The 17,591-nt window shown below is 38.1% G+C and overlaps 1 protein-coding gene across 2 annotated transcripts; it reads left to right on the top strand.

Moving 5' to 3' along the window:
• The first annotated feature begins 2,900 nt into the window (after nucleotides 1–2,900).
• Nucleotides 2,901–17,193, top strand: CCT8 (chaperonin containing TCP1 subunit 8). Of its 2 annotated transcripts, XM_067739289.1 has the most exons (16): nucleotides 2,901–3,059; nucleotides 5,456–5,546; nucleotides 6,278–6,357; nucleotides 7,803–7,952; nucleotides 8,420–8,600; nucleotides 8,713–8,774; nucleotides 9,677–9,814; nucleotides 10,971–11,149; nucleotides 11,871–11,937; nucleotides 12,015–12,102; nucleotides 12,192–12,307; nucleotides 13,087–13,158; nucleotides 13,238–13,402; nucleotides 13,719–13,838; nucleotides 16,547–16,651; nucleotides 16,965–17,193. In XM_067739289.1, the coding sequence occupies exons 1-15, from the start codon at nucleotides 3,000–3,002 to the stop codon at nucleotides 16,637–16,639; spliced, it is 1,662 nt and encodes a 553-aa protein (XP_067595390.1). In that variant the 5' UTR covers nucleotides 2,901–2,999; the 3' UTR covers nucleotides 16,640–16,651; nucleotides 16,965–17,193. The 2 variants fall into 2 exon arrangements, with proteins under 2 accessions (XP_067595390.1, XP_067595391.1); XM_067739290.1 differs by lacking the exon at nucleotides 16,547–16,651.
• Nucleotides 17,194–17,591: the final 398 nt, after the last annotated feature.

Here is a 17,591-nt window from a genome sequence, read left to right as displayed (position 1 = left end):
TGGACAGCCTGAGATCAAGAACACACCACCACAGCTGTGATGCAGAGAGCAGGAAGACAGGATAAGAAGCCTTCGCTATCACCACAGCTGCCCCTCCACACAGAGTAACTACTGGAATAGTAATGCCAAAACAGCATCCTCTCATAATTCTGCTTGCTGGAAGAACTACCAGAGCAGCTTGAAAATAGACTTTGTCTCCCTACCACCTTCAAACCCTCACATGAAGGTATCTTACTGGTGGAGACTTATTTCTATCCTGAACCATAACAGCAAGGGAACCTGGGAAATAATTTCAGCTCTCTGGCCTCTGCAATACAGGACTGCACAAGTGTGCCAGTCTAGCACATCCATCAGAGGAACTAAGGCAGTAACTTCTAATTTTACTAAAAGAGGGACTGATAAACACAGTTTTAGTTTATCGACAATCCATTCATAACAGCTGAAGGGAAACTTCTCTCTGAAGTCCTCTACGAGATTTCATGAACCTTCAGAGATCTAAGGCATCACTAATAGAATTTAAATGCACTGTCTCACTCCATTTCACCTTTCTCATCCCCATAACCTAACCAGCTCAATCATGGCCAGGCACCAATAGTCACTGGGACAACTAAGCCAACATTTAAAGTGAGGGGGAAATGATCACTTTCATCCTGTCCAAGATCTCCATTCTCAGAATGGTAATAACCAGGGAGTAATTAACTAACTATACAGTTCATTACTTTTTACTTTGCCCTGATCCAGAAAGCTTTAGGAGAGCTACTAACTACAGCATAGCCTTGGACAGACTGACTAGACTACTGATGAAACTCTGAATGTTGGCCACGTGTACAGCTCATTTTCATACAAAACAGCCACAAAGCATTCCTTACACTAAGGTCACAGATGATCCTGGCCCCCTGGTCAACATTAAGTGCACCAGGAATTCTTGCTTCATGCAAGGCAGCCATAGAGATTTGTAGTATCCTTGATGAGAATTTGACAGGACCTGGGGGCTTTTCGTTAGATGGCAATAAATTGAATGAACCAGATTTTTTTCTTGGTATGTTTAAGTATGAAACACACTGAGGCCAACCTGAAGGGGGTCAGGAAACTAAGAGACACAGAGAAAAGGATGCCAGCCAAAGCTAAGATGTAGAAAGAAGAAAAAGCATTTGAAAGAGGTAAAGAGAATCAGGTGCCACCTTGGTGGAAGCCATAGAAACAGAGATAAACTAAGGCCAAGAGGGCAAAGATACATGTGCTGAAAGCAGGGACCAGAACTTAGTCCTTGAAGCCACATTGAGGATTTGTGTTTATTTTCTATTCTGGGTGAGGAATATTTGACCTACTATTTGGAGCCAGTGGAAATTTTGCCCTTAATGTTTTGATTCTGTAATTATGAATACACCATCTAACCCAAATAATACAAAATAAATGAATTTTTATCTAAAAAGCAGTCTTCTTAGCAATTAAATCAATTTAATTCTTGATAAATTACCATACAGATTTCCATTTCCTTTTTAATTTACTAAAATTAAGATCCATTTTTTATTATAAATTTTCCATGGAAACTCGATTCATCAATAGTTTTATCCTCAAGTTATCTTCAATGGTCCTTATCAAGACTTGAGACAATCATTTTTATTAAAATTTCATCAAGTGTCATCTTTAATCCCTTTCAGTTTTTGTTGTTATTGTTGTTGGTTATATTTATAAGCAATGCTCTCTTTGAGTTAGATGAATGAGTTTTTATTTATTTCTTAGCTAATCCATGAGAAAATCTTGTATTGTCCCTTTGAGAATCACTGATCTCTTGTAATGTTTCCCAACAGGTGGTTCACATACCACTTGCTTTGAGGTGGCAAAAGTATTTTTTAATAATTATGTATTTTAAGTGCTCATTAGAATGTTATAATACATTTGACACGTGATAATTCCTTAAGACACATTAAATCTGTCCCAAGTTAAGGAAAATAAGTCATTTGCAAGTGTCCAATCAAAGAACAAAAGACAAGTCAAACGTTCTGCTCAAGTTTTCCATATTTTCTACAAGGAGAGTGGATTACTTTCACCGTGTGAAATTATTCTTTAAAGTATTCTATTACCATTCAATTCTTTTGAAATCAGTCACGTGCTGATGTGGGATGACATAGAGGTCAGGTTTCAAAGGATTCTGGAAGAGTAAAAGGGAGTTATATTTCCAAGGAAAAGCAGGAAAGAGGAAGGTAGCTGGTTAACGTGCATTTTGCAGTCAATCTGATCTGGGTAGGAATCCTAGCTTTAACATTACTAGCGCTGTGATCTTGTACAAATTACCGTTTGTAAATTGCAAATTCCCCTTCTACCAAATGTAAATAATAAGAATTAACTCGTAAGATTGACCATTAGCTAAGATACCGCACATAAAACAAGTAACAGAGCCTGGCACATAGGAGTACTCAGTATACAGTTATCCTTACAGATTTTAATTATCACCTTCAAGTCCCCAGAGCTGCTACAGCACCCAAGTCAGAGCACACGCTCAACGAATAGATTTTGGGGATGAAGGCAGGTGCCCTGCCTTGGTTAAAAAAAAAGGGGGAGGCGGCGCACACCTGCACCGACGTTATGCGAGGGTCTGCAAGATTACAAGTAAGGTAATCTTGGAAGGTGTGGCTTCCAGGTCAGAACCACCGGAATTCAAACGTCCAGAGCACCGAGCCTAGTCAAAGGGAAAAATCGCCAGCGTGCCACAACGGCCCGGCTGGCTGCGCGTGCGTCGGCCGGAAGACAGATGGCGCGCTCCGCGACCCGCCCGATCGATCGACCATATCGAGGATCGTCAAGACAGTTCTGACTGCTCAAAGTGCTCCTTCTCGCGAGGCTTCAGTCCAGGCGGCTGGGGGAAGGGGCGGACCCGGCTGGAGAGAGAGGAGGAGCGTGAAGCCGCCGCACGCTGCGTTCCCAGGAGGCTGTGCGCGCTCCTTGCTTCCTACGGGATAGTCTGAGCGGGCACGTGAACTGCTTCCTGCGTAGTGGTCATGGCTCTCCACGTCCCCAAGGCCCCGGGCTTTGCCCAGATGCTCAAGGAGGGAGCGAAGGTAAGGAAAGGAGGAAGGAGGGAGGAGTGAGGTGGGAGAGTCGGCGTAGGGCAGCGGCGGCCGCGGCGAAGGAGAAGGGTGTACTAACGGGCCGGGCGTGCTCCCCCGACACTGCGGTCGGAGGGAGAGAAGATTCCAGAAAGGGAGGTGTTCTCGGGAGGGCTCTGCCGCGGAGGGCTGCGGGCATTTTGGTTCTTTACGGACGCCGGGAAGGGTCGAGCGGGCAGAGACGGCGAGTGGGGGACGAGGCCGCAGACACCGTGTTCTGTACTTGGTTGTCGGACAGATGTAAGGCCGCTCCTGCATTTTACCTCCATCCGTAAAACGGGGGTGATGAGTCTCTCTTTTAGAAGGCGACACAGGTGAAACAACGTAGGTGAAATTGCTTTGGGAACTGCGAAGCTGATTGCCACAGTTCGGGGAGTGGGTGGTGCGGTTAAGAGAGGGACAAAGGCCTGTCTTGGCAACTTTTTTCTAAATGAGAAATAGCAGGCTCCCCATTTAGTTCGCAGAAGCAGTGCGTTATAGTAGGATAAACAGTGGTTACAATGCGAATGAATTCTGGTCGCAACTTAGGTTAGCTAGCTTGATGTAAAACTTACCCCTCTGGGTCTTGCTTTTCTCATTATTAAATTGAGCAGATTGGACAAAAAGGGTTGTAACGATCACAGTTGTAACCCACAAGGTAAGTGACACCCTGGCCTAAATAAAACTGCTTTGTTTTATGGCGAGATCTTGGACGTAATTTCAGAAGCTTAGTTTTTTAAAAATATCTTAAAGCACTACTGATAAATGTGTCTCTTGTGTTCAAATGGTAGTGTTCCTTTATTTGTCCCCCATATTTTCTGTGCTTAGTTAAAGGTATGTAGATAGTGTGGTTCCATTTATGGTAACAGGTTTAGGGAACTAGGTTCTTGTTGGCATGATGCACTTTTGGGATGTTGTGAATATAGTAAATATCAAGGTTTAATGTAAATATTGGTGAAAGAGCTTCGCTGAAAATGACATTGCTCACTTTTTTAAAAGGCTGAAGAACGTCTATGGTTTTTATTTTTCTGAGGCAGAAATAATAAATGGCCAAATGAACAAAAAGGATAATTTCAAATAATGATAAAGGAAATAAAATCTGCCTCTAAAAAAAAATTAAAAAGGAAGGGTTGGGGTAGATAGAACAATTAAGATGTTCAGGAAAGAACTCTCAGCTCTGTGCTTAGTGGCGAAGATTAAAGGCAGAAGTGTTCCAGGCTGAGGGACCAGTGAGTACAAAGGCCCTGAGGATGGAATGAGTGTCACCTGCTAAAAGAAAGCAAGAAAGGTAATAGGGCTGAAGCTTACCAACGGAACGGTAAGAGATGAATTGAGAAGAGTTGTAGGCAAGGGTTAGAATGTGCCTACACATTTATCCCTGACAGGGGCTTTACATTTTTTCCTAAGTGATGGGAAGTCATTAAAGGGTTTGACAGGATCTAATTTATGATCAGAGATGACTGTTCCTCAGAGAATGGGGATGGGGGAAAAACAATGTAAGGCAGGAGATCTTTAGAACAGTATTGTCTGTCTGCTGTGATGGAAGTGTTCTATATCAGGACTGTCCAGTATGGTACCCACTAGTCACAAGTAGCTACTGGGCACTTGAGTTGTGCCTAGTGCAATTGAGGGACTGAATTTTTAATTAATTACTTAAAATTTAAATAGCCACTTGTGGCAAGTGGCTACTCTCTTGGGCAAAGCAGCTCTAGAAAAATGTTCACATGAACAGTAGGCTCTTGAAATTTATCTGAGACCTCAGGTAAATTCTAAGTCTAAAAGAAGTCCAGTGTAAAACTTGAGAATTTTAGTACTGTGACCAATTCAGTAGTTTTCAATGTGTGCATGTTGGAATTATATTGCAGTTCAAATGAGCATTCAAAATCTGTATGCTTTGGTTCCTAAAAATTTATGAGGCAGATATGTTAATTCCCAGGGGACATAGAACTGCTGGATTTACAGTGCTCAGGTTTTAACACAATAAATATTCATGACCACATTTCAACTTTTAGAAAGTACTGATAAACTCTGAAAAGGTATTTTTATCTGCAAGAGCTCATTTGCTTTCTCTAATCAATCTTAGCACTCTTCCCTGCACTTTTCACTACATTTTTAAAAAATTACAGGTTTTATGTTTTGATGTGTAAGTAGGTGCCTGTGGTCCCTAAAAATGTCTTGCTTTATTCATTCAACTAGTGGACAAATCTATGGATCATTTGTGAATACCAGGCATCATACTTTACATATATAAATCTTGCTTGATCGTTTTAACAATCCTCTGAAACAGGTACTATTATATTACCCCATTTTACAGATGAAGAAATTATTGAGATTCACTGTCCTGCCTAATCAGAAGTTTTTTTTGACAGCATTTTTCAGGGTTGGAAGAGGCTGTGTACAGGAACATACAGGCTTGCAAGGAGCTTGCCCAGACAACTCGTACAGCATATGGACCAAATGGTAATTTCTAAATTCATGTTTTAAAAGATACAGTACTGTAATAGAATTTTGTGCACTAGCTCTTTCAAACTTGTTCTGAGGATATTATATGTAAATTGAGAGTTTTCGCCATAATATAGTATGGCATTGAAATTTATTTCATAGCTCAGTGACACCAGTACAGTGTTTCTAATCTTTAGTCAGCAATTCATATCTTTTTAGAAAAGTTGGAATCCAAATGTTACGTTTTGTCCTATTGAGAGGATAGAAAAGTTATAGTGCTTTCACCATTGAGGCAGTACCTAGTGTTCACGGTTGTAGATGTGGAACAGATCTTTTACATAGCGCGACATTATAATTTAAGGGAGAAAAATTCTCTCTTGTCTCCTACCATCGACTGAATTAATTGATACAGATTTATGGAATAAGCAAAAAAATAAGTGTACTTTTAAATAGATTATTTTAGTGTTTGTACATGTTAATATGCTGTGTTGATTGAATAAAAATATGACAAAATTGGCATCCTCGCTAATAAACATTATCAGAGATTAAAAAGGAAAGAGTACAGGTGTGCAGTCAGGCAAAGCCATAGGGCTATGAGATAACCTTAAAGAATAGATAATATGTTTTGAGTTCTTACAAAGTTATTTTTAGGAATGGATATAAATTTATATTTCTTGACTAGATTTTCCCAGTATTTGGAGAAGGGTTTGAGTAATAATGGATTTCTTTTTCTAATTGTTATTTTTGAGGAATGAACAAAATGATTATCAACCACCTGGAGAAGTTGTTTGTGACAAATGATGCAGCAACTGTTTTAAGAGAGCTAGAAGTAAGTTATTTCTTTAAAAAAGCCAAGAAATGTTTTGGTGACATCAAAAATTCAGTATATTTTAATGTAAAAGAACCTTTATTTCAAATTGAATAATAAGGGATTTTTTTATTCCCAACTTGAAAATTCATTATACAGATTTTCCTAATTATAAAGAGTCCTCTTTATGTTTAACATCTTAGCAACTCAAATTTTAAATCTCCTAAATTATTTATGGAATGATTGGTTGTGATAAAAAATATATTTGCTCATAATCATATCAAATTGAATATGTTGTCTTGTTCTGTAGAGTGTAACACTGAAGTGAATTATTCCATAATGTAGAAACATCTGATACTTGAAAATAGTGGTGTGTTTTTTTTTTAATTGTCTTTGTGAAGATAAAACAATCAGTTTGTGGAATTTTGCTTTGTTCACCTGCAGTTTTGATGTTATAGAATCTGTAGAATAGATACTGCCAGCCGAGGTATGAGGACAGCCTGGCACCTGAACACATAGAGCACCATTCCTCAGCCAGCTGCTAATTGAAGCATATGTTCAATCTCAGGGAATTTTCTTGAACTTAGCTCTTAAAGCACCAGAGCTTAATGCTTTTAGACAGAACTCCATAGATAAGTTAACATTTCTTCAACTTCTTAAATAACAGTATAGTCTTGAAGTAATAATATTGAACAAAACAAATTTAATTCCACAAGATATTTATAGAGGGGCTTATTGTGAATGTGAATGTTGTACTCTGTGATGTTCTCAGGAGTTCAAGTGTGACGGGGATACTGTCCTCATAATAAACTATAATGTCAGCTTTTTAGTTTTCTCAGTGCTATCAGCTGTTACTCTGATTATTTCTTAGAAAGCATGTAAATCCTAAGAAACGATCACTTAAAATTTTGATATGCTGTTTTTAAGAAATGTTTTATATTCCCCTCCTTTTAAACCATAATTGATAACCCCTTACGAAAAGAATACATAAAAATTGAGACTTGTGATGAAGTTAAATGACATCTATTTTAGCACTTCTGAAGCCTTTTTTAAAAGTGCCTTAGGTTTAGTGGTTGGAATTACTTTGTTTTTTAATTTAGTGAATATATAATAAAGTTATGAACCTTATGTATGCAGGTGTACATACTGGGTGACTGACCATTAAAAGAAAGTGCCTGTGAAGTTATTGTCATTTATGGTGATGCATTCGTGTTCATAGGCCTAGGTGGACTTGGATTGTCTTCTTGTGACTACACTATAAGTAGTGTGTAGCAGTGTGATCACATGAGTTACCTGTCTGACAGGTAACTGTTACTTGTCAGACAGTTACCTGTCTGTCTGACAGGTATCACCCATAGGGAGATTGGAGTCTATTAATTTAAGAAGAAATGGAAATGAACAATTTTATTTTGCTTTAAGGATCAAATGTTTTAGCTTGATATTCAAATTCAAACCCCTTCTGTCAGGTACAGCATCCTGCTGCAAAAATGATTGTAATGGCCTCTCACATGCAAGAGCAAGAGGTTGGAGATGGCACAAACTTTGTTCTGGTTTTTGCTGGAGCTCTTCTAGAATTAGCTGAAGAGCTTCTGAGACTCGGCCTGTCAGTTTCAGAGGTGAGTGTTCATTTTATAATCTACCCCTGTTTCATATTTGCTTATGTATATATACCTACTAAATAAAAGCCATTAGTAATAGCTGATTTTGAGCAGTTTTCTCTGTGCCAGGCATTGTAGTACATATGCTTCACATGCAGTATCTCATTCTATCCTTACAAGAACCCTATGAGTGGGGCCTATTAGAAGTAATCCTGTTTTGTTTCAGATAAGGAAAGTGAGCCTTAAGTTAGAAAAACCTTGCGCAAGTAGCTAGTGATGGCAGTTAGGATTCAAATTTGGGCTCTCACCAAAGCCTGCACCCTTAAATAGTAGGCTGTGCCGTGAATGTTATTCTGGAAGTGTGCTTTGTTTTTTTCTATTGAAAATAAAGATTGGTATTCATTGGGTTACCAAAATAAGCTACCTTATTAAGTCATGTCAAAATTACATCTTTTGAGGAAACATTTTTGCTTTTTACATTTAAGGTCATAGAAGGTTATGAAATAGCCTGCAAAAAAGCCCATGAGATTCTTCCTGACTTGGTATGTTGTTCTGCAAAAAATCTTCGGGATGTTGATGAAGTGTCATCTCTACTTCATACCTCCATAATGAGTAAACAATATGGTAATGAAGCATTTCTGGCCAAACTTATTGCTCAGGCATGTGGTGAGTAAATATCAGTAAATGAAAAGATCCAAAATTAAAATGTCTTAATGTGATTAAGATATTTTCTCTGTTGTCCCAACATATCTTTTGATATGTCTCGTTTTCTTAACAGTATCTATTTTTCCTGACTCTGGCCACTTCAATGTTGATAATATCAGAGTTTGTAAGATTCTGGTAAGTTTAGAAAATGCATTAATGTTATCTAGATAGATCAGATTTTTTTTTGCAAAAAAAAAAATTTCTGTTGTTCTAAATTTTATCTTGTGGGTTTTAGGCACTTAGGACTTCCTGCCTTTGTTGTAGCATTTGGATATTGCTAGATTGTAATACACCACTTGTTAAATTTAAAAGGATATCAACATATTATCTTCTTAAGTCATCATTTTTCCATGATAGCTGGAAGGTTGAGAATAGTGCATAAACAAAATATTATTTGCAATCTTGATATATGCTGACTTATAAAAATGAGCTTAGAAGGCAATTTTGAATGAGGTTCAAGTTTTTCTGTTGCTCTATAATAATAAAATTCATACTTTTAATATTTAAAGAGTATGTATTTGATAAAAATATGGTGCTTGATGCAGTAAAACCTATAACTGTAGTGATTTTACACATGTGATTGTTAATGTAGCTGAGTTTAGCTTACATTAGTACATGTGTTAGCTGTAAATGTGTGTGTATTAATATACGTGCTGGGTGTTTTCTGACTTTATCCATGCACTGCCTTCCCCTTCGCCATTACATGGTAAGCTTGTGAAATCAGAAACTTGGCTTTGATCCCTATTCTGCCTGGTACATTGGTACAGAGTGAGTGAATGGCTTAGAGCAGTTGTTCTTTGATTCTTCCCAGTACACTGAAGGACCCCTGTCCATAACAGTGGCTCGTTGCCACAGTGATTCCTGCATTGAGCAGACTGGTATGCTTTATGTCCACCACCCTACTCATCCCCAGGAGTCACTGCCTTTGTATATTATATTATTTAGAAATGAATATTTTTGGTGCATGCAGAATCAACAAATTAGCCCTGATGTTATTTTCATGAAATCACTGGTGATTTTGATATCCAACTCCTTAGGGCTCTGGTATCCATTCCTCTTCAGTATTGCATGGCATGGTTTTTAAGAAGGAAACTGAAGGTGATGTAACATCTGTCAAAGATGCAAAAATAGCAGTGTACTCTTGTCCTTTTGATGGAATGATAACAGAAACTAAGGTATGTAGATTTCAGAACCTTAAAGGTAAAAATTTGCGGTTATCCTTTCAGATAGTTTTAATGATTCTAAAATTTTGAGGTAGAGTTTCCTCTTAATCCAGTGAATACTGCATAATTATTGAAAATTGCCGGGTCATGTTTATTTTTTAATCAGACTTATATTTGAATATCTAATTCAAATACTAAGTACAAAACTTGGAACATTAGATGATGACAGTATTGTTTATATTCTAATAAACAGCTCTTGACTTCTAGTAGAACTTACACAATTCAGCAGGTTAAATGTTCAGTGAAGAAAATGAGTGTGTGCTGTTCATTAAAATTTTTTTAATAACAAATTTATTTTTATTTTTGGCTGTGTTGGGTCTTCATTGCCGCGTGCGGCCTTTCTCTACTTGCGGCGAGCGGGGGCTACTCTTCATTGTGGTGCACAGGCCTCTCATTGCGGTGGCTTCCCTCGTTGCGGAGCATGGGCTCTAGGTGCGTGGGCTCAGTAGTTGCGGCTCCCGGGCTCTAGAGCTCAGGCTCAGTAGTTGTGGTTCACGGGCTTAGTTGCTCCTTGGCATGTGGGATCTTCCCGGACCAGGGCTCGAACCCGTGTCCCCTGCATTGGCAGGCGGATTCTTAACCCTTGCGCCACCAGGGAAGTCCCTGAAGTTTGTTTTTAAAAACACATGTTAAGAAGTTTGAAGCATATGTTTATAGGTCACTGTTGATTGCATCCCTAGAATGCTTGAAATCTGAGTTGTGGACGGTTTTTGAAGTTTTGCAGGGGTGGGGTGGGGTGGGGCTGGTCACTTAGTCCATGTTTTAGAAAAAGTTTGAGAACCACAACATTCTTTTGGTTGACATTCATCAGAAGACAGATGTCAGGATACCTGTCTAACATCTAAAAGTACAGTGTATTTCTCCAGTTTTTCCACCAAAGTGCCTGTCAAAGAGCAAATGCATCAGTGTTGGGGGCAGGGGCATTGGTCTAGGAACAAGCTGAATTTGTTAATTTCATACAAATTTTGTATTCTGCTTCATGTTTATGTTTATCTTCATATTTTTCTCCCAAATCTTTAAATTATTTCTTCAATAAAGTGTTATTCTGTGACTTTGAACAGCAACGTGGTGAAATGGTTTTAAAGAAAATCCTTACTTATTTTGCTAGGGAACGGTATTGATAAAGACTGCTGAAGAATTGATGAATTTTAGTAAGGGAGAAGAAAACCTCATGGATACGCAAGTCAGAGCTATTGCTGGTAGTGGTGCAAATGTCGTCGTAACAGGTGGCAAAGTGGCAGACATGGCTCTTCATTATGCAAACAAATACAATATCATGTTGGTGAGGTAAGAGGGGACTGCATTCTGTTAACCTGGATTGTAAATGGCTTTGAGTGGTGAAACACCAAGCAGATAAATTCAACACAACATGAAGACTGTTAAAAGGGGGAAAGTATGAGGTATTAGATTGCATGGCAAGAGGACTTAACTTGATCTAGGGGAACAGGAAGCAGATCTGAGAAAACTTACCTTTAGGCCGAGAGCTGAAGGACCAGTTAGCAGATGTTAATTGAAGAGGGAGAGGGAGGAGCTTAAGAGACCAGACACAGACCTGGTACACACTGCCAGCTGGAGCGTGGGGTCAGGAACATAGCTTTAAATTTATGAACACGTTTGTGGCTTACACTAGACAGTTCACCCACCCGTTCCCACCTCTCCGAGCACATAATATAACGTGCAGAGTAAATCACTCTTCTCCTCACGGAACGTGCAGTTGCCCAAAGTAAAGCAAAAGTTTTCTGTGTACCAGGGCTTCCTTGGTATTTCAGAACTATGAACCCTTGACATCCTAAGGAGACTGGAACTCTCCCAGTTCTAGAATAATGCCCTAAACACCTGTGACTGGATTGCACAGTGCAGTCCAGACCCATTCTGAGCTTGAACCTTCAGGGTCAAAAGAAGGTGACCTGAGGCCCAATGTACAGTTTCCTGTTTAATCTCTTGTGTTTTACTTTGGTATCTCATGGAATTAAAACTTCTGTTAAGGTCTTTGTTTTGTTTTTTAAAGGCTGAACTCAAAATGGGATCTCAGAAGATTATGTAAAACAGTTGGTGCTACAGCTCTTCCTAGATTGGTATGTATTTTGGACAATATTAAAAGAGAGTTGAATCTATTTGAATTATTTTTATTACAAGAGTCATTTTTTCGCAGACTCCTCCTGTCCTTGAAGAAATGGGACATTGTGACAGTGTTTACCTCTCAGAGGTTGGAGATACGCAGGTGGTGGTTTTTAAGCATGGTAAGTAGTAGTGGTAAACTATATGTATGTGAAGTGTGGGGAGTTCATTTGCTTTTACTAATCCCCAAATATATTTAATTTATTGACAGAAAAGGAAGATGGTGCCATTTCTACCATAGTGCTTCGAGGCTCTACAGACAATCTGATGGATGATATAGAGAGGGCAGTAGATGATGGTGTTAATACTTTCAAAGTTCTCACAAGGGTCAGTATCAGCATTCATCTTAATTTAGTATTTGTAAATCCTCAAAAACACAGTTGGCAGACATTCTGAGAACTTGAAAATGAATGGCTTGTGTAAAGCAAAGCACCTTCCTCCTTAAGCCTCCACTTAAGTATTTGTTGCTGATGAATTTTCTAAAATGAAATGAAAAGGAGTAAATAGCAAATCAAGGCTTCTTTTTTTTTTTTTTTTTTCCTGCGGTACACGGGCCTTTCACTGTTGTGGCCTTTCCTGCCGCGGAGCACAGGCTCCAGACGCGCAGGCCCAGCGGCCACGGCCCAAAGACCCAGCTGCTCCGCGGCATGCAGGATCCTCCCGGACTGGGGCGTGAACCCGCGTCCCCTGCATCGGCAGGGGGACTCAACCACTGTGCCACCAGGGAAGCCCAAGACTTTTTTTTTTTATATATAACTGTTTTAAAGAGATGGTTTATGGTGGTTTTCAATTATAATACACCTTCAGTTGCTTCAGCACTATTCTTAGTGCTATATCTGGAAATACAGATAACCACATAGTGATGTTCCCATTCTTAACTTTGGTCCTTTTTCGTATACCAGACACTATGGTGCAGTAAGGTAGTTGGTTCAAATCACGCCATTTTTATGACATTCATAATTGGAATTTGAATTTTATAAAACTTGTAATTGAATCTGATTAAAACCTCTAGTCTGGTGGAGTACTGGAATCTGAAAAGATTTAAAAAACTGGAAATTGCTTCTTGGTGACTTCTGTTGTTTTTTTGTTTAAACTACGTATTATAGGATAAACGTCTTGTACCTGGAGGTGGAGCAACAGAAATTGAGTTAGCCAAACAGATCACATCGTATGGAGAGGTATATGGCTTTCTGTGTACAAACTGACTTTGTTGTCATTGTTCGAATAAATTTAGTAATAAACACATTTTTGTTTTAGACATGTCCTGGACTTGAACAGTATGCCATTAAGAAGTTTGCTGAGGCATTTGAAGCTATTCCCCGGGCACTGGCGGAAAACTCTGGAGTTAAGGCCAATGAAGTAATCTCTAAACTTTATGCAGTACATCAAGAAGGAAATAAGAATGTTGGATTAGATATTGAGGTATTTGAAAAAAACACTATGAACTTGTTTTATTTTGTGAATGCACAACCTAAAAATAGACGTATTAAGTTTAAAAGGAAAATCAGAAAATGTTCTGATTTGTGAACAAATGATTTTCATAACAGTTAGCTTTTTCATAGTTTATCTGATAGAGAATTTAGTATTTTATTAAAATTTGTTTTATAGTGTAGATGAGGTAGTACTTTTTCCTAGCTACTTATTCTAGTTTTATTTAAGTAGCCATGTTTCTATTGAGTACAGATATTTTCACATAAACATTTAAAGTGAAAGAATAAAAATAGTTTTGTGTTGACAGGCTGAAGTTCCTGCTGTAAAGGACATGTTGGAAGCTGGTGTTCTAGATACTTACCTGGGAAAATACTGGGCTATCAAACTGGCTACTAATGCTGCTGTCACTGTACTTAGAGTGGATCAGGTGAGTGAGAAGTGAAATTTTGATCTTTAAAAATACTAATTTTTATGTAGTTGGAAGTATATTTTCATGGAACTAGAATATAGCACAGTTCTCATTCTATTCAAAGTACCCCCCCCCCCAAAAAAAATTGTTTTAATTCTATTACAGTTTTAAATTGTTTTGAATGTATTTCAGCTAATTTAAAATGAAGATTTTGCCAGTGAAAGAATCCTTTGCCATTTGGGAACTGGAGTGGGTAAAATCTGATACAGATTCATAGTTTTCAAGACTTTTTAGACTAAGAACGCCTTTGTACACATAATCTAGAGAGGAAATTTAAGATGGAATATGGAAGGGCCATAAAGATCTGAGGCGGATATTGCAGACTACAGTATTCCCTCCCTTACATGCAGTTTTACTTTCTGTGGTTTCAGTTTACCCACAAGTCACCTGCAATCCTAGAATATAAGAAAGAAAATCCTAGAAATAAGTAATTCATAAATTTTAAATTGTGTGCCATTATAAGTATACTATGTGATGAAATCTCACACTGTCCTGGTCCAGGACGTGAATCATCTCTTCGTCCAGCATATCCACGCTGTGTGCACTGTCTGTTAGCCATTTCGATTATCAGGTCAACATATTTTACTTACTGGTCCCAAAGTGCAAGAGTAGTGATGCTACCAATCAGATATTCTCTTATTGTGCCTAATTTATATATTTTATCATAGGTATGTATGTATGGGAAAAAGCACAGATATAGGGTTCATTACTATGCTCAGTTTCAGGCATCCACTGGGATTCTTGGAAGGCATCTAAGGGGGAACTACTGTATCACCTTCAAGGAAGTGTGGAGATGATAGGACCTGGCATTTAAATTTTTTTCTTCTGTGACAGATTATGTCTTGGGGTACTAAGATCTTAAGGTATAAAAAATCATAGTATTTCTGCCAATATTTTTGAGGAATTATGGCAGAGAAGAAAGTGGTGAAGACTACTTTGGATTCACAGATAAACCAGAATTCATAGTTTTTCAAAAAGGTGTTTTCTAAACTTAATGAAATGTATTTTCCTACAAAATTCTAGAAGTGATTATTAACCAATGAATAATTTTTAAATACTGAGTAGAAAATTTTAATTGCTAGGGGCACAGTATAAGTCCATTAAATGAAAATCATCCCAAATTAATAGAAGCAAGTTTTAGGTAGAAATGGAAAGGAAATTAGACTTATTCTCAGATCGGTTGGTTGTAATTATAGCAAAACAAATTTCACTTCGGTAAAGGAAGAACTTTTTCTTAGGTAAGATGACCAAAAATGGAACCTGGAGATCCAGTTTGAACACATTGAAAATAATCAGACTGGATATCTATGTACTGGATTTATTAATAGTGTATTTTTATATCAGTGCTTCAAATAGTTTTTAGTGGAAGAATATGTTTTTGGAGTTTTTAAACAAGGATAATGTTTAAATGCCTTAAGGAAATGTTTGTTCTATAAGTTAACATGTGGCTAAGAATAAAAAGGAGGACCAAAAGTATAAGGGGACAGGAGAAGCTAAGTAGACTGAAGCATGAGGTAAGCAGAAATTCTAATAGTAGAAGTTCCTAAGGAACTTTTTGAATGTCAGTGTCCAAGCAAGACAGTAATGTTAATAACACAAGTAAGTGCCTTGCTCACACAGGTACTTCTGAATTTCGGTTTTAAACTGGGAAGGCTGTGTTTTGTTTTACCCTAGGGGAGGATGTTCATTGTTATGTGCCCTTAGCACTCTGTACACGAAATATGTATCTGAAGAACCCATCCAACTGTCTAATGAACACTCTTCAATATAGTTGTACCTATTTTGCATAGTACATATTCTGGAAAAGGACTTGTAAATCAAGTTTTAAGCATTGGAAAATGTAGTAGGGCTGGATTAATCTTGTTCAAGTGTTTATTTCACTAGTTCTCAAATTGCCTCCTAGTCAATAGCATCAACATCACTGAAGAACTTAATAAAAATACAAATTCCCAGACCCACTGAGTGAAACTCTGGAAAGAATCAGTCTGTTTTAAATAAGCCCTTCAGGTGATTGTGATGCCCACTAAAGTTTGAGAACTGTTTTTAGGTACTTTTTTCTTAAACTATACTTGGGTTCTAAAATTATACTTACTGCCTTTAATTCAATCTGAATTTATCCTCATTTGGTAAAATGTTCCTCCAAGAATTTCAGGTTAGGTTGTTTTATGAAAGCAGCTTCTGAAAAGGGGTGGGAAATCTATTGAAGGTGAAGATATTTTACGGTTTGTGTTGCATGAGACTCAAGCCAAACCCCTTGATGTTATACAGAAAGATCTCTTAATTATAAATTTGGGAAGCAGTGAATACTGTATCCAATTTTGAGATTTAGAATGTATATCAGAGTTTTACAGTTCTACTGTGGGGAAAGCCAACTGACTTTAACTTCTCCCAAATTTATTTGAGCCCAAAGCTACCATGCACCCCCAACACCTTTTTTTTTTTGCCCAAACATAAATCCTTTAAACATGCTATATGATTATACTTGGAAAATGCTGGATTAGTGCATTCTAGATAAATGAGGCTTCTAGCATGTTTCCAGGCAACTAGGTGCTTGGATTTTTTCGTTTATGAACACACATTTCCTGTATTTGAATGGCTCTCATTTATAGGTACTAGAAAATGTCATTGTTGAACTTTATATATATTTTACGTATCGACCACTTTAGATTATAATGGCAAAACTGGCAGGTGGACCTAAAGCTTCTAAATCACAAGGAAATTGGGATAAAGATGGTTGGCAAGACGAATCTCATATATAAATAGCAAATCAGGTGCCAAACTGACTGATTTATGCCAGTGATGCATGCAGATATTTTTCACATTCCGAGCATTGGGTTGTTGAAGTGCATGTCTTAGAATGCCCCTCGCTAATGTGTGTGAATTTTGTTGCTATTAATGTCCACAAAAGCGGAAAACTCGCCTGCTGGACAATAACAATATGCTAGTGTTTCATATGCAGTGTAATAACAGATTGCTCATTGGTGATGATTGCCTAATAATGAAGCAGGGTAATAGAGAAATATTCTTTCTCTTCACTCTGGAGCTTGAGTTTATAAGTATACTCGTGTGGATTTTGTTTTGCAGATCATCATGGCAAAACCAGCCGGTGGGCCCAAGCCTCCAAGTGGGAAGAAAGACTGGGATGATGACCAAAATGACTGAATGGCTAGATTTTTACTGTAGGTGAAGGCTGTGTTTGTAGTAGTACTCTAGGAATTGCCTGATGTTTTCATATTCTCCTAAATTAAGAAGTGTTTTGTGTTATCTTGTATTCTCGGCTGGATGATACAATAAACATGTTGTTACTATCAAAGCCTCTTTGTCTGAGGACCACCGTTCTTGGATCTGGATGACCTGTTTTGTCTCAACCTTGTTAATGAAATGAACTGTGGCACTTGAGGCAAGTCACCTAAGTTATGAGGGGCCTGTTGGCAATATAAATCTGGCCTGCTGCCTGTTTTTATACATAAGTTTTATTGGAACACAGCCATGATCAGGTATATTTATATATTGCCTATGGCTGCTTTTTACAAGGGAATGGCAGAGTTGCATAGCTGTGACAGAGACCAAGTGGCCTTCAAGGCCTAACACATTTAGGCCTTGACATTTACTTAGGCCTAAGACATTTACTACCTATAGGAAGTCTGTCAGTCCCTGGACTAGATGTATTTTTTCACAGCTCTGAAAATCCCTAAGACTGAGGTGACTTGT

Source organism: Pseudorca crassidens, chromosome 5 (genome assembly GCF_039906515.1).
Source record: "Pseudorca crassidens isolate mPseCra1 chromosome 5, mPseCra1.hap1, whole genome shotgun sequence".
In the NCBI taxonomy this organism is placed as follows: domain Eukaryota; kingdom Metazoa; phylum Chordata; class Mammalia; order Artiodactyla; family Delphinidae; genus Pseudorca; species Pseudorca crassidens.
This window is presented reverse-complemented; position numbering and strand designations above follow the sequence as displayed.